Source organism: Spinacia oleracea, chromosome 2, assembly GCF_020520425.1.
Source record: "Spinacia oleracea cultivar Varoflay chromosome 2, BTI_SOV_V1, whole genome shotgun sequence".
NCBI lineage: Eukaryota > Viridiplantae > Streptophyta > Magnoliopsida > Caryophyllales > Amaranthaceae > Spinacia > Spinacia oleracea.
In genome coordinates this window covers 87,127,756-87,145,397 of record NC_079488.1, presented here as the reverse complement: position 1 = coordinate 87,145,397, position 17,642 = coordinate 87,127,756, and the positions used below count along the sequence as shown (strand labels likewise).

The 17,642-nt window shown below is 39.9% G+C and overlaps 1 protein-coding gene across 1 annotated transcript; it reads left to right on the top strand.

Annotated features, from left to right (window-relative positions):
• The first annotated feature begins 2,108 nt into the window (after nt 1–2,108).
• Nucleotides 2,109–4,741, top strand: LOC110803908 (short chain aldehyde dehydrogenase 1). Its single transcript, XM_022009444.2, has 2 exons — nt 2,109–2,267; nt 3,570–4,741. Exons 1-2 carry the CDS (start codon nt 2,230–2,232, stop codon nt 4,438–4,440), a joined length of 909 nt encoding a protein of 302 aa, XP_021865136.1. The 5' UTR covers nt 2,109–2,229; the 3' UTR covers nt 4,441–4,741.
• The last annotated feature ends 12,901 nt before the right edge of the window (nt 4,742–17,642 follow it).

Below are 17,642 nucleotides of genomic sequence, written 5' to 3'. Positions count from 1 at the left end.
ATTTCGACCTAAATCAGTTTAACTCGACTCTAATTTAACCGAATTTACATCAATTCGACCTATTTATTCCTCAAAACCTCATACTATTTGATTTAGTTTTACCTAAAACTTCAATGAAGATTTCTTCTACTCATATTAAGAAAGAGATTAAACGAGAATTCCATCATAAATTTTGATTTATAAACAATTTGCATAATCGTTTGTGTTACTAATTGGAGAGAAAATCTATATAAAAAAAACAAGAGAAAATAAACCTCAGAAGGTGGGGCCCAATACAGGGATACGAAGCAGTGGTGCAGTGGCGGTGGGAGTGGAAGTACGGTGGGAGTAGTTACGCAACGGGAGTGAAAGTACGGTGGAGTAGCGGCGTGGTGGGAGTAGTGACGCGACAGGAGTGAAAGTATGGTGGATAAGCGGCGTGGTGGGAGTAGCAGTGTGCGATGATTTCTTGCGAAAGTGAAATGTGTAACTGATGGAAGATTGAAGGTGAATAGTCCTTATAGACTCAATATTAAGTCTCCAATTAATTTAATTTATATATATTCTACCGACCTTCAAATTTCACCTTTATTTAAATCATATATTTTCACTAAAATCATAAACCCGCCCTCTAAAGAAATTAGAACAAAGAACAGTAAATTAAACAACTACTAATTGTCCGTTCTTTGAACGGGATCGAAAGATAGGTAAATGTTCAAAAGGAAACCTACACCATCTCTTGAATGTGTTAAAGGTTTGCAGTTGGAATACTTATAATTGCCAGTATGTTGATATCAATACAAGGTACACGCATTTAGTTGCCAAGCTATCGAAATGATCAATCTTCCTAATAGTTGCACAACTTGACAGCCACCCACGACCATTAAAGTATTATCACAATCATTGACAAGTCACATGGCCTGTCCATCTAACAATACTAAGCCCTCTACTTTGAGACTCAATTACAGTTTCGTTCAGTTCAGTACAGTTCAGTTCAATTCAAATAGTTCATTTTAAAAGAACGACGTTGTGTTTATATTCGTTTTTAATAATTTTATTTTATTAGTTTGTTTATTATTATAATGTTAAAAGTTAATTATTATATAATAGTACAATAATATTCCTAATAATTTTCTTAATATAACTTTATAATAGTATTTTTCTTGTACAAGTTATGTAAAATATATTCCTTATTTGTCATTTAATTGATAGTTCGTAACTTCGTACAATGTTATTAAACGATATATAAAAATCGAGATGTGCATTATTATTCTTAAATTAACGAGCTAGCGAGCATTCGAGCAGAACACCATTAAGTTTAATTTTGAGTTTGATTCATTAGTTATCGAACCATAAATTTAAGCTCAAGCTTGGTTCATTTACAAACGAATCGAGCGCGAGCCAAACTTTTATCTAATCGATTTCGAGCTGTTCACGAACAGTTCTGTTGGTGTCTAACCCTACGAGCAACCCAAAAAGTAATGGATCAAAACCCGGCCGAACCCGTTTTTTACCCGGCCGATTGAAAAACAATGTATATATAATAACATTTGAGATTATGTTCGAGGAATATTAAGCATAGTAAACAAGTTGTTGTTACTATTGTTGGGTGTAACATGATTTTAATTTGTACCTTTTTATGATTGAATTTGACTAAATATAGACTTGTGTAGGAAAATTTGTTAACTTATGCTCATATTTTGTATATGTATTACCTAAATTAATGAAAATATAATGCGCGTTTTCAAATCTCTCAAGCAATTGAGTCGACCCGAACCGAAAATTCTATATCTTAGAACTAAAATTTGTAAACTGAACCGAAAGTGATCATTCCGAATTAACTCAAAAATAATTTTTTACATCCGATCCGAGCGATCCATTTGGCAGATCTTGTCAGGTCAATCATATTCTTTTATACAAGCGTAGGTGCAGAATACTCATTTGTACACGAGCTTCTTATTTGAGCCAGTAAGAAGAGAATGGGAGTCTCGTCTTTTTGTTAGGTACACTACACACCTAATAACTAATTAGGCGGTGGAAATGAATGTTCAAGTGCGCAACTGTTCATAACCTATTTTTTTATACTTCTATTATTTACATATTGTATATAACTATATATAAATGCAATTTCGTCTTTTGGAAACATCCCTGTTTTAGTGATGAATAAAGCTTTCTCAATGCTTGTTTCTTATACATAGAAAGAAAGGTCTGGGATTTTGGAAAAGCTAAACCAAAAAAAAAAAAAACAAAATGAACGAAAAGTCATATTTTGCTCCTATTTCAAAGAGGTGTGTTTTATTTCTTTAGCATAATTTCATTAATTTTTGTTTTTCAATTATGATATTGTAAAATTGCTTAATATTACCCGAGTTAGAGTATTTTCATCAATCGAATACGGAGTATATCTAATTCAATCAGCACAACTCACAATTTATGAACCTATGATGGAACAATAGAATTTTTTAAACAAATCTAATAAGATCCGACTATGTTTTTTGTTCTTAAATATAAATAACAATATAAAGACAAAAAAGCTTGTGTGAATAGTGTCAAAATAAATATTGTTACACCCTCCGTCCCACATTACTTATTATACTTTCTTTTTCTGATCGTCCCACATTAATTGTTACATTTCTAAATTAGGAATGACCTCACGATTATTATATTGTCTCTCTCTACGCATTAATTTTTTTTTCTTTTGTTTCACACCTTCTCTCATTCAATTAAAAAAGTCTAAAGTTTTTATTTGACCAGTCACATTATCAACTCGGTAGTGTTGTAAATTCATGCTTGTAAATAAGCTCATCCTGTTTAAGGCCCATTAATAGAGGTTCTTGCTAGGGGCGGACCTATATAGGTATGGAGGGCCAAAGAGAATTCATTTCTTTTGTAAAAAAACTACACTTGAATAATTAAGTTATGTCTAATTAACTTACATCAATGACAGTGAAATATACTTATAGCATAACGGTTGCTTGATTACATGTGTTGGTAAAAAAAAGCGAAAACAAATATTATTGACATAGAATATTGTTTTGATGTGTGTTGCTTTTATAAAAAAAATAGCGAAAAATTAACGGGGTGGTATTGAACCCCGCAACTTTCAAAAATGAAGTTTTTTTTTACGCACAAAAGGAGAACTTTATATTATAGGATGTTATCGTTTAAGCACTTTACAAAAGAAAAAGCACTTTACCAATGACCCAATTGGGCACACATGGAATAATGGTTCCGCTTTTATTATTTTAACTAAATTTGCTGACTGGGTTGCGTACAAAATCTCTCATAGTGTGAACGTGTCACATCATCAATTGATAGATAGTGTGGCGCGTCATACAGGAGACGGGTTGTTATGAAAACCCTACTAACACTTATCATATAAACTTTGTGCAAAATGTAAGTGTACGAGTAACGTGGGAGGAGGAGAGTAACTAATAAGAAACGAAAGAAATATTAAAATTCAGAGTGAAATGATAATTGTTTTTTCTTATACGGAGTATGTAAATTACGAAAATAGGTCGGTCAAACTGAAACGGGAAATTGTTTGTAATGTAAAATGGTGAAATCCAATGGTCCAATGAACAATACAGGTTGAAAGGCAAAGTAGCCATCATAACTGGTGGAGCAGGCGGCTTCGGAGAGGCGACGGCAAGACTCTTTGTCCAACATGGTGCCAAAGTCATAATCGCTGATGTGCAAGACGAAAAAGGAGTGGCCTTATGCAGCGAAATATTGGCTTCTAGTAGTACCGCATCTAATGGGGATTATGATAGTGATGGACACGGTCAAAGCACAGAAGAAATAATCTCCTACGTCCATTGCAATATCTCCGATGAAACAGACATGAAAAACCTCATTGATCAAACCATTTCCAAGTATGGAAAACTCGACATAATGTTCAATAACGCAGGAATATCAGGAGATATAAACTCTACTATATTAGGCACAACGAGTGAGAATTTCAACAAGGTGTTCAATGTTAATGTGTATGGAGGTTTCTTAGGGGCTAAGCATGCAGCTAGGGTAATGATTCCAAGAAAATCAGGTGTCATTCTATTCACTGCAAGTTTGGCATCAGTGATAGGAGGCCAATCACCTCATGCCTACACAATGTCAAAGCACGCCATAGTTGGTTTGATGAAGAACTTGTGCGTAGAGTTGGGTCAACATGGTATAAGGGTAAATGCTATTTCTCCTGGAGGTGTTGCTACACCAATATTAGTGAATGCATTAGGTATGGATAAAGACACAGTCGATGAGTTGTTGTGCCAAGCTACGGTTCTCAAAGGCGTGACACCGGATGTTCAGGATGTTGCTAATGCCGCCTTGTATTTGGCAAGCGATGAGTCTAAGTTCGTCACTGGTGTTAATTTCATGATTGATGGCGGTTCTGCCATCACTAACCCCTCCTTCTCCTTTGTGCTCCAAAATTTTCTTGCATCACAAGGTTATACTTCTTGACGGGACTTACGACTTAATAAAGTTGTACTTGTGGCCCTCTCATAAAACATATTCAAAACCTCAAAATTACCACTCAAAGACTTCTTCATTTTTGTTCAACTATTTGCCATCCTACTTGTTGTAATCAATAATATCTTATACTTATTCTAAGCTCTTAAGTTATCTTCTACAAGTCAGAGACAAATGTATTGTATATTTGTATGGTATCATGTCTGCAATGAGAAGACTAATTAAGGCTCAACTAGTGAGTCTTTAGCCCAGTTGTTAAGGTTGAGGGAATGTATAATATCTCTATATGTCATGATTGATTCCTCCACTCCTATTTGTAATTCGTATTGCATGTGTAGCTAATTAATTTACAAATTACAAAGTAATTGAAATTGAAAAAAAGCTCAAGGCACGATTTATATATCTTGGATAATATTTGTTTAGACCAAATAAACCACAAGAGAATTATAGATAGGGAGGGAGGATTCGTAAATGTGAACTATCATACATTCATACACCATCATCACCCTCAGTCTTTATCACTGAGTTAAAACTTCATTAGTACATAGTATTAAACTTGTATGCAGTATGAAGTACAATTGAACACTAACGCATTATTTACGCTAAGGTTATAGGTAGTACTGCATCTAGTCTTTTTTCACATTTATCAAAGCACGATTTCAAATCTATTACTATATACTAAAAGAGACACCAGGAATGACACGTGTCAATTCCTGATATGATTTTTTCCCACCAAAAACCCTTTCCTAAATACCTATTTTATTCTATTGTTATTTTCTCTCCTTTTGTATAAATGTTTATAAATAGAAAACATTATAAGATTATTAAATATGACATTATTAGACAATTTTGGTAATATTTAGTCAGATCGTCATATCAATAATAGAAAACATTCTTACTCAATATTTTTGTTCATATTAAGCATATCAAATATTTAATTTGGTCAAATCATCATATTAAACATATAAATTATATAATACGTAATAGAACGGAAATTGTGAATTGTATGATAAAATGAGTACGTTCGAGATTTATTTATTACGGATCGGAATAGATTTAAGGGATAAATACTCCAGTTAAAAAAGATGATCAATTATAATTTTCAAAAAACCTTGCGTGCACGGGACCTAATCTAGTATTAATATATTCAATTATGGATAAGAAAAAATTGTATAAAGTTGATATTTAAAAAATATTTATTGACACAAATCTAATAAGACCTCACACGACTATGTTTTTTCTTAAGTATAAATCACAAAATAAAGTCAAAGGAACATGTCTGAATAGTGTCCAAAATCCGATTGTATCATGTAAATAAGAACGGAGGAATATTTAACACCTTTGGAACGCGCCTCTGCTTAGATTACTGCCTCTTAACTACCTTAGAAAAAACAATTTCACACAGGCAGTAGAATATAACTCCTTCAACCCCTATCGGCTACAACTCCTTCCATCCACCACAACCTCCCCTCAGCCCTCAACCCATCCATTCCTCACCACGGTTCATCCACTTGATGGCGATTTTGTTGATGGTGACAGTTCGTGTGGTGGAATAAATTGGGAAATATTAGGGAATTTTGAGTTTGTAAACGGGATGATGTAGTGATGGTGATGGCAGTTCTGGGTCCTTCTATGTGTACAATTATGGTAGTGATGATGGATGAACAACGGAGGAAAAGAGATATCAGATAGTTGGGAAATATGGAGCATGACTATTCATTTATAATTAGGATTTTTTTGCCAAAAAGGACCTTTTATAAGCGATTTTTTACGAGAAAGGACCTTTTATGTCAAAAGTGGTGAAATGGGACCTAAAAAAAAAAAATGTTGACTGGGACCTTTACCCGGATTCTTGGAGTTGACCCAAGTTTCTGGCGAAGACTTTGACACGTGGCAACCAGAAAAGGCCACGTGTCCATATACCTTTTTTTTAAAAAAAAAAAAAAAATTCCCAAGTTTCCCTCCAAAATCCAACTGCCCTTTACTGTTTTATTTTTGACCTAAAAAATAAAAACACGTTTTTTCTCTCCTTTTCTCCTTCAGCTTCTTCGTCCTCCATTAATGCTGGGAAGGTGAAGAATCATCAATTTCGCAATAAGTGCAACGCATCCAACGTCACAGGTAATGATTTCACACTCTCTCTGTAATTTCTCTCTCTCCCCTCTCTCCCCTTTTGTTTTCGGGAACCCAGAATTGATTCCATTGTACTAATATTCGGCCTTGCTGCAATTCCTGCAAAAATGGTGAAGAAGAGTCAAAGAAAAGGTCAAAAGAAGGACGAAAGCAAAAGCGTCATATTTACTTTTAAGGAGAATAAATAAAATCAGGTCAGATCGCTTTCCCCAATTTTTTTGCAATTTCGGAATTTTTAATTAGGTTTGGGTTAAGTGGAATGGAATCTAGGTTTGGAATGAGAATTAACTAATGCTTAATTAAATAATTAATTAATGAATTAGTAATTGTTAATTTTGTTGTTGTGAACAATGAATTGGTATTTGTTAATTTCAACGCATTTAGCCCTAATTTCAATCGAATTTGCTGTAATTTCAATTGAATTTGCCCTAATTTTCCCTAATCATATTTGGCTTAATTTGGATTAAGAATGAATTTAGTTGATGATTAGCCCTAATTTAAATTTAATCGAATTTGCTTTAAATGAAATTTGAAATGTTTGGTTTTGTTGGGTTTGTTTGTTTGCAACAAGTTTAACGGTAGGATACCGGTAGAATATCCGGTTTATAAATTAATGGAACCGATTAATATTAGGTTGTATCACGGGGGTCGGTTTGTTACGACGAAGGGTAAAACTGAAGGAAATAATACCCTTGGTCCAAGTATGCATTCAATGGTAAGTCTAATAAATGCGGTTCAGTATTAATTAATTATGCAAGTTAATAATTCAGTGAGATCAAGTGAGATGAATGGCTAGCTAGGGGTCGCTTCAGTTCAAGTGGAATTAATAATATTAATCCACAGCTTACTCTTGGCTGAACCCGTAGGGTCACACAAATAGTACGTGAACGGATCAAGTATTTAAGTGAATTAAATCCTCCATTTATAAATATTCGGAATCGGCGGATCTCGGTTCCAGTGGGAGCTGAAACCGTCAAAAGGCAAAATATGAATACTTCGGAAACGATGATATTGCCGGAAACGGAAATATGGATCGTAACGAAAATATAAATATTATCCAAGTCATAGAGGTTGCCGGAAACGGAAACATGGTACGTATCGGAAAATATTATTGAAAATGGAAATATTGCCGGAATTGGAAATATTGCAGGAAACGGAAATATTGCCGGAATCGGAAATATTGTTAGAATCGGAAATAAATTATGGAATCGGAAATATTAAATATTTGTTCGAATCGGAAATAAATTCCGGAATCGGAAATATTAAATATCGTTCGAATTGGAAATGAATTCCGGAATCGGAAAACGAATCGGAAGCGCGACGTACGAAATAATCATCGGACGAGCTTGCTTGATGCAAGGCCCAGCACGAAGCCAGGCCCGCGCCAAGAGAAACCCGCGCGCACAGCAGCAGCGAGCAGGCCCAGCCGCGCCAAGCAAGGCAGGCCCAGCCGAGCACGAAGCAAGGCCAGCAGCAGCGCGCAAAGCGAGCAAGGCCAGCAGCAGCGCGCAAAGCTGGGCCGCGTGCTGCCAGCGCTACTTGGGTCGAGCCGCACACACAGCGCGCCCCTCGTGGGCTGCGTGTGTGTGTGTGTTCGTACAATGCTACGAATCCTTAGACGCTTAGGATTGTTCGATTAACTGTTTTCCTAAATCCACAAGTGTAGACACCTACTTTTGTCCCCATTCCCGCAAGGGAAAGGTTCGATGATGAAAGCATAAAAACTCCACTTGACAACGCATCTCCTATAAAATAAACGAATCTCGATTCCCCATTTCATTTTACCCGAAACCTGCTATTTATGGAAACCTGCTAAAAATAGTAACTGCCGTAAAAGGTAGCTTCTAAAAGTGGCAAATCATAAAAGATAGAAACCTGTCAGAATTAGGTGTTGCATTCCAACATAAATCCTAAATGAGATAGAAAACCGCGAGAATCCTATTCCTAATAGGATTCGGAAATAAGAGTTACGTATTAATTAAAATCCTAACGAGCCTAGAGTTCGTAACGGGCCCAGACGCATTCCGTCACAAATTGATACGCGCTAAAAGACTCAAATTAATCTCAAACTCTACGGATTTTAGAATCCGAATCTGACTAAACAAGAACTGCCCAGACCCTATTTTCAACGCCTGGCTCTGGGCCCGAAATCTTCGGCGCCCAGGCATGGGCGCTGAAAATACCTGGGTACGTTTCTTTTCCTAATTCTTTGCGGATTAGAACTCTGCAATTCTATCCTTCCACGAACTCTTCCCTATAAATAGACCCCTAGTTTCGACGTGAAACAAGACACAACAACACATAATATATTCTGAGTATTGACTCTAAACCCCTTAGCCTAAGCCTCTCGCTGCGAAACTGTTCACGCGTTCTGTCGCAATCGATCCATAAATCGAACAGAACGTATCCTGTCCCATAATCGAGATTCGTTAAATAAAAAGGAGAAATAGCAAAGTCAAAGTGGTTAGTTTTCTGAGAACCCTGACGCACCTCTCAAGGGTGCGTCGTAATGTGTCCCTTTTCGATGATTTAACTGCTTTCCTCGCCCTTTTTATGAACTGTTAAACTAACCTAATATGATTGTTCTATCACGCCTAATAAATATAATATTTTTGCGAAATCGGATTATCATGCTAGGTCCCTTAATGATATTTAAATCAGATAATCACGATCGAATTAGTATTATATGCTGCATACTGCTAAAATCAATTCAGATTAGTTTAATAGTTAACGCATGTCCCTTCAATTATTTATGCTGAGCTAGTAAGGATATCCTGCCTCTGGAGTTATCGACGAGCGAATTACTCCTCTCGGTAGTTACAGTCCCCCGAACCCTCAATCTCTACCTTGCGGGTGTATATTGAGAGATCCCCACACCAGGGATCACAAGGGAACCTACGGCCGTCGTGGTCAAACATAATTGCACTCCCTTTATGTCACGATAACCGGGTTTTGTCAGTTTTTCTCATTGTCGTTAGAAACTGAATGGCGACTCCTATATTACTAGTCAATTGGGTGTATACTCACAGGAAATCCAATTACACTTGATTGAATAAAAAGAATCGTCACACCCACGAGGGACAAGTCACGCATTAGCCTCGCGCTTTTTCGACCCCCTCACAGTGGCGACTCCACTGGGGAAAGTGAACGAAATACTCGTTCTTGTAGGTAATCAAAATAGCCGAAGGGTGAAACGATCCTACCCCGCGTTTATTTCCCCATCAAGTTGGGACGACCTGAAAATCAGCATATTAATGTGAACGGGCAGAACATCATAACGAATCTCGGCTCCCTCGGGAGTTGGGACTAAGGATACCTTTTCGCCAATAGGGGGGGTGCATACGCCGCGCATGTTTCCCACTCGGTACTTGTGCAGGTAGTACACCTATCCCGAACCCAATCGCTCGCCCATTAGGTCCCTCTCGCCTGCATGCCCCCTTGGCTTGCACTTGCGGGTTGGCCTCTTGAGCGAAATTCGTCTGTTGAAGACACTACCTCGACCGGGGTATGTGTTGGATCTACGATAGAAGCGGTACCAAGCCAGGCGCAAATAAACTACCCATAGAAGCCTATCATAAACTACGTGGCATATTTAATTTTCAAATCCATGTTTGTAATGTAGTTATGTGTAGCGAAATATGTGATTTTGTGACAAACTATCCTAGAAAACCAATGACCTTAAAAATTGCCCAAACATTCATAGACTAATTTGCCAAAGAGTTATACCGAAGCACGTGTTCCGCAAACCCGAATGATCGCCACAAAACAAGCGACGCTCGGGATGGCCTGTAACGAATCCCACAAACGCTGTCACGCGTAAGGGACGTTATTAGGCAAGCACGCAAATCGAAGTCGCATAAACAGAAAACAGAAAACGAGGACCAGCCAGGGACGCATTTTCAACGCCCCTGGCTGGGCGCCAAAATTTCTCACGCCCACTGCTGGGCGCTGAAGTTGCTGCTTGACTTTCTGGTCAGGCGCAGCAGCCTCGGTGCCCAAGCAAAAAGAAAGTACGTAGCACAAAAAATGTTCATCAAAAGAATTGCTACGAGGGCGTAAGAAAAGCACTCGATTTCAAAAGGCGTCTCGCGAAAAATTAATAACTCTTTGTGTCGTCGTTAGGCCTCCTACGACGGCAATGCTCGGCACCAAAACCGAACATGCTAACAACTATGAATGTCACACAGGCAAGTGTTTCGAAAATCCAAAGAATGACCAAAATAAAAAAAACCCCCAAAAAGTGTACCGACAGAAGAAAGAGCGAAAAAGTGAAAAACCAATTTAGAGAGTCGAAGTCTACACTAAGTAATGCTTGAAACTTTGGGAACCTAAACTTTAGCTTATCTTATGCCTAGGACCGGTCCTGCCACTTGGTGCCAATCAGGGAATCAACGGCTAGTGCGTCTCGAAGATACATCACCAAGTCTAGCAACTCCAAGCTCCGTCCGTCGTCCCTCATTTCAAGGATCTCCGCTTCCCCAACCTCGATTCGCACCTCCAAACATGTCCATCGAAGATTTGCGAGACCAGATGGTCCAAATGACCCAACTCATGGGCCAACTGAAAATGGAAAATGAAGCCTTAGCGGCTGCGCAAGCCAAAAATGACCTCGAAAACGAGAAGAGGATCGAAAAAATGTTCCTACAGCAAACCATGGGGAGCAAATACTTCTCCCTCGAGCCTGAACCTTTTTCTGGCAAATTACCAGAAAAGTTCAGTTCATCTGACTTACCAAAGTTCAAGGCCACGGATAACCCCCGTGATCATCTACTGAGCTTTGTGAATACCATGAACTTGAAAGGCGTGGACAAGTCCATGTACCTACCTGCCTTTCCTTTGTCCTTGGAACCTGTGCCGCTCAAATGGTACTACCACCAGGACCCTAAGCTCTTCCCAACTTGGGAAGACTTTGTTAATGTCTTCATCAAGCAATACTCGTCGAACATGGATTTCCAAGTCACCATGCGCGAGCTGGAAGTTCTCTTCCAAAAGAAAAATGAGGGTTTCACAACCTACTTTGCTAGATGGAGGGACCAGGCGGCCCAGCTAATCAATAGGCCTCCCGAAACAGAATTGGTCCAAAAATTCATTGATAACTTAGACCTGGCTTACAGACAACACCTTAGGTACCTGGGACTCGACACTTTCAAAAGAGTTTATGATGTGGGAATAAAAATCGAGGACGACCTCGCCAAAACCATACAGAGCAAACCTGCATATAAGACCAACACCTATAATCGGGGTAACACACCCCAAGCCCAAGAAGTCCATGCTGTAGAAGAGGCTCCCGCCCGAAGATACCCTGTAAGATGGGTCCGAGACCGAAAGTTTGCCCCACTCGGGTCAACTTTGGTACAAGCCTTTGAAAGACTAACCAATCAAGGAAAGTTGAGACCTATAGGCCCCACCCGCGACCCTCCTGTCAAAAACAAATATTGGGTCGAAGGTACTTACTGCAAATTCCATCAAGGAAATGGGCATGACACTGAAAACTGCTGGTATCTAAAACATACGATCCAGGACATGATAGAGGATGAAGTAATACCTCTCCCTAACGTTGGCAAGCCCAACAACAACAAGAGCCCACTCGGCTCTTGTCACATCTCTCTCGACCAACCAGAGAATTTCGACCCCACGGTGTATATTACACCTCAAGGTGCACCACTCGCTGTGGTACCTATGGATCGAATCGAGGGGGAAGTGTGCGGTGTGTGGAACGATGATGCCGAAGATATTTACCTACCTCAAGTCTCGGGCCAGGACCTCTTCACTGAAACTTGGCCCGGGTATGCTCTCATTGACACCACCCCTCAGGAGCCCGAGGTCGACAACCTCACCCGATCCGGAAGGATATACCAACCGGATATTCACCCACCTCCTATGGGCGACATCCCAGTTAGGCAAACTCCTGAGAACGGGCGGCACGCCACCGTCGCGAAATTCATTGAAAATCCTCTCCTGAAACAACTGAAAAGAACCAAGGCTGAGATTACCATCTGGGATCTTATGTGTACTTCAAAAGAACATCGCGAAAAGCTTATTCGCTCACTTGACCTCATCTCAGTACCCACAGATATCACACCTGACTCATTGGTTAGCCATGTCACGGGAGATGCCGGAGAAAAAGCTATAGTTTTCACTGATAAAGACTTACCCAAAGAGGGGGGTGCTCACAATAAAGCCCTTTACTTAGTGGTTGGATGCAAAGGACAAAACATCCCCCTAGCGCTCGTAGATAATGGTTCGGCGGTTAATGTCTGCCCATTGCGAACCGCCCATTGCTTGGGGCTAGGAAGCGATGACTTCCAAACCTCCTCACAAGGGGTACGAGCTTATGATAACTCCCGAAGGCCTGTGTTGGGAAAAATCAACCTTACCATACAAACTGGGCCTGTGGCACGCACCACGGAGTTTCAAATAATTGACATCAAGCCCACTTTCAACCTCCTCTTGGGGCGACCTTGGCTCCATGACTTAGGAGGTGTGGCTTCTACCTTGCACCAAATGGTTAAACTTAACCATAACGGGGTAATACTAGAAATCCGCGCCCCTCCTCTCGACGTCAGTTGTACTATGGTTGGAACAGCCGAAACTGCAGATGACCTTTATGGGTTTCAAATGGAAGAAGCAATCCAGTTCATCGAAGATTATGATCCAGCATTCCTAGACCCGCATGCATCCCGAGTCATCCCTAGAATGCTGTTGGCTCAAGGTTATTTCCCAGGAACCCCATTAGGCATAAGGAAGAAGGAATGCACATTCCATCCTTTTCCCGACAAATCTACTCCCTTTGGCTTAGGCTATGAACCAACGGCGGAAGATATTGCTGACCGCCTATCTAGGCTACGCCTTAACAAAGCCAAACAAACCACCCTCCTTCCCCCATATCAAAGGACCCTTAACGGGATGTTTGTTCGGGAAGGAGAAGAACACCCATGCTGTGATTTCCCTGAACCCTTCGTTCGGGATGGTCTGCTAAAACCCGTATTTGAAATTTTCCATGACTGCCACACCTTGGATGAGGGAGTGCAATAGAGACTTTAGATGGTCCTAAGGCCCTTTAGAATATGGGTCAGTTTTATTTCAGTGTGTTTTCCTTACTTTCCCAAATCAATAAAGGCGTAATATTTTTTCCTAAAAATTTTATTCTAACACTAAATAAACACCAAATGTACTTGCAAAATAAAAAAATAAAGAAACGGCCCACTATAGGCCCAACAAACAAAGCCCACTCGGTTTTGAAATAATGCCATGTGAACCAGTTCCCGAAACCCACAAAATAAACCACACTATCCCATTCTCAAAACCTAAAAAGCCAACCAATGTCATCATGAGAGCCAACCCATGCAACCCAAAATCAAAAAGAAATAAAAAATTTAAAACAAATGCAAATGTTACCAAAAAATAAATTCATAAAACGTAGAACCCACCGACAGCTTTCACATAAGATTCCATCATACCCTCCACAAAAATCTTCATAAGTTCCGCACCCTAACTCCATTTTCAAAACTGTTTTGAGTCACCAATAGAAAAAATTAATCTGGACAAAAATGCGTTTCACGCTAACAGTCAAAACACCTCCAAAACAGCCTCAAAATTAATTTTAACTATGAAGCAAAATATCAAGGCAAAAAAAAACGAAATAGAAATAAACGCAAGAACATGTGAAGCAAAACGTCAAAATTGACCGCCCAAGTTATTTTCAGCGCCCAGGGCTGGGCGCCGAAATTTCTGACGCCCCAGCCTGGGCGTTGAAACTCTCTGCCTGCCAAAGTTTTCCTTTTTCGAAAAGTGCTTGTCATTTTATCCGCACGCAACGGAAAAATAACGAACACTTGGGGGGTACAGTGCGTATCCAAATAGGTTTACCAACAAATTGGTCGAATTTTACGCAACCTATGGAAAACGGCAGATGAAAATAATGGCAAATACTTCACTCATTTGACCGATTAAGTAATATGTTTCCACTTCAGGACATATCTACCGAGATCCGGCATACTAGAACTTATTCTAAAGTTAAGAACTACGCGCGACCTGATTCTGACAAGATACGTAGGCAATCCTTACCAGGGATTCGGTCCAAATAATAATAACAAAATTATATTCTTTGTGTAAAAAGTGTTAGACATATAAACAAAATTGAATGGAAACTAAAAATATGCCTTTATTAAAATATAATAAGAAGGAAAACAAAGTGCTAGGAATAAAAAACAAACACAACTGAAATAAATAGAGGGCACATACACCCTAGCAAAGAACTACACTACTCTAGTTCTTCCAAATCATCAAATAAAGTCTTGAAGAGAGCAATGTTCGCAGGATCCATCCCCATAATCTTCTGCGCTGCCCCAATATCAATCTCCATAAGAACTGGCTCCTGGACACTAACTTCCAAAGATGCCAAGGCTTTAGAAACATTCTCAGTTATAGCCTGCTCAGCCTCAAGGGCACAAACAGTGGTGGGAGAAGGATTACTATCATCGACTGGACCAGCCACTGTTTCTACAGGCGGCTGAGCCTTCCTAACCCATACATTATTGCGGCGACGATCTCCGCGAGAGCTTGCATTTCTTTTAACAACAGCAGGCCCCTTCATGTTAGGCCTGACACTGGAACGGGGAAGAACTTCCTTTCGCTTTCGATCAGGACGAGCTTTCACAGTCTTAAAACTATAGGTACGAGGTCTGGCAGAATCAGGACCCTCATACTTAACACGAATACGAGGTATCAAAAGCTCAGCCGGCTCTCCATTACGGGCCTTGGTCCTCACATCCTTGTCATCGGAACTCATCCACAACTTATAGTTTTCAGAAAGACCCACAAACCCAGTTGTAGCTACAGCCCAACGCGGGAGACCATCATAATACCTAGCCCACGCTAAGACCCGTGTTTGTGCAAAGGTCGCTACCTTAGGTGGTACCGTATCAGAAAAGGGGATAGTCTGCCTTAAACCATATTGACGCATGACTCGGTAAGGGAAAATATAAATGGGACAAGATAGCCCAACAAAGAAATATAAACCGATACATCAGACCCCCCTGTCATAGTAGTTAAACCCCACCATGGTACCACCCACTTAATAGAACAAATGCCGTAAGTAAAAAAGGAGGTCCATTTGGCCTCGTCCTGGCCTTGGTGCAAGTATTTTCGGTTGCCCAAAGCTATAGGGCGATAATGTTTAGGATCGGCAGGAGCTTCCAAAAGTAGGTACGATCGAATCAAAAGAATGAAAAGAAAGAAAAAAAGGTTCCTGGGGCGCAGTTTCAACGCCCAGGACCAGGCGCCGAATATTCCAGCGCCCAGCCCTGGGCGCTGAAACTCAGCCCCAGGCACAAAAAGAAAAGTGGCGTATATGTGCGCAAAGAAAAAAAATAGATTACCTGCAGTAATAGGGGGCTTCCCTTAAAAATTTCGGATTTGGCATCCTTCTTCAGCTCATCCGCACTCACCAAAGTCTCAGCAACAACCAACGGCATAATAGAATAGCAACTTTCCATCTGGCTAATCAAGGGGATCAGCCTTATGTCACCGAACTCACCGTTATTATTCGACAGCAAATAATGATTCAACAAGCAAAATACAAGGGCTCGAATGTTCAATTTTTGTTCGGTCATATTCTTACTAGGCCTAAAATGATGTTTTACGAGTTTTGCCAAGTTAACCTTATCGTCTACAACAAGTTCAGCAAACATGTTATCATCTAGCCCTAGGAAAGCCCTTATGGTTGTTTTACCCTCTTCAATAGTGCCAGGGGTAACAGGAGTAGCATTAGTAGGATAACCAAGGATCGCAGCAAATTCATCAGGCAAAGGACATATTTCATTGCCCCGAAAGGAAAAAACATGATGATCGGAGTCCCAAAAGTTTAGGGCAGCTTGCAGAAAATTATAATCAATATTAATTTGTTGTAAGCCTAAAAGTGCCTCTAAGTGGTATTCTTTTAACAAAGCTTTTTCTGTGGGAGTAAGGGCTCGTAGCCAACGCCTAACAGTCCGTTTGAGTGAGAAAGTAGGGGTCGACATGGCAAAAGCAGTAAATAAATTAGAGCACGGCAAAAAAAAAAAGAGAGAAAGAATTTGAGAGTGGTGGAAAATAAGGACGTACTTAGCCCCTATATATAGCTGAACGCACCCAATAAACATCCTGATCCCATTCAGAAACGTGTTTAGAAATCCGAAAATCAAATATTACCAGGAAAGAACTTTCAGCGCCCACCTCTGGGCGCCGAAATTTTTAACGCCTGAGCTTGGGCGCTGAAAATGCAGCCCAAGGCCCAGATTTCACAAAAACACGGAATAGGAAAGGACTTAAGACCGTGTTGCTAAAACACAAGGCTCTATTGCAAGTAAGATCAAGCCCAAAGCACCTTTAGCTCCCAAATAAACAAAAAATAATAACAGTGAAACTTGGTCGAAACTTAGACTCATCTCAGAAAACGCTCATGTACACTTTTCAAAAAATAAAAAAGCAAGTTAAATATCATGGTCATTCTTCGAAACACCAAAAATATGTGTCGTCAAGTCATTGGTTTTCCAAATAGAAAATGTCTGTCTGTCAAAGGGATAATCCGGGCCAAGCCAAAACCGGATGTCGCCTGAAAGCTAAAGTCGCACTCCACGGCTTCACTAAAATAGCACACTACAATAGGAGGTCGCTCGCACATACGAACGTGACCCCAAACATGATTACAAGACGCGAAAAACGACCAACGAGCCCCAACACTTGGGGGCTCACGAAAAGTGGACTCCAACAAAAAGCGTGCAATCAAAATCACATTCCCAGACTGCGCCACGCACCATAACATGTTTGGATATCTCAAAAAAATATTGTTAAACAAAAATATACACAATGTGGACCCACTTATAGGACACATCTAATCAGGAAATATTACGACCCACCAACAGGTCGTAATCACAAAAGCCCTTCTACATAGGCAAAATAAGAAATTCAAAATGGGCTCGCCCACCCTCAGCGGGCGGGGTCTGCGTCACTAGCCGCGCAGGTCCTCAGTTTTCGAAAGAAATAAAAACTTCAAATTTAAAATAGGCTCGCCACCTTCA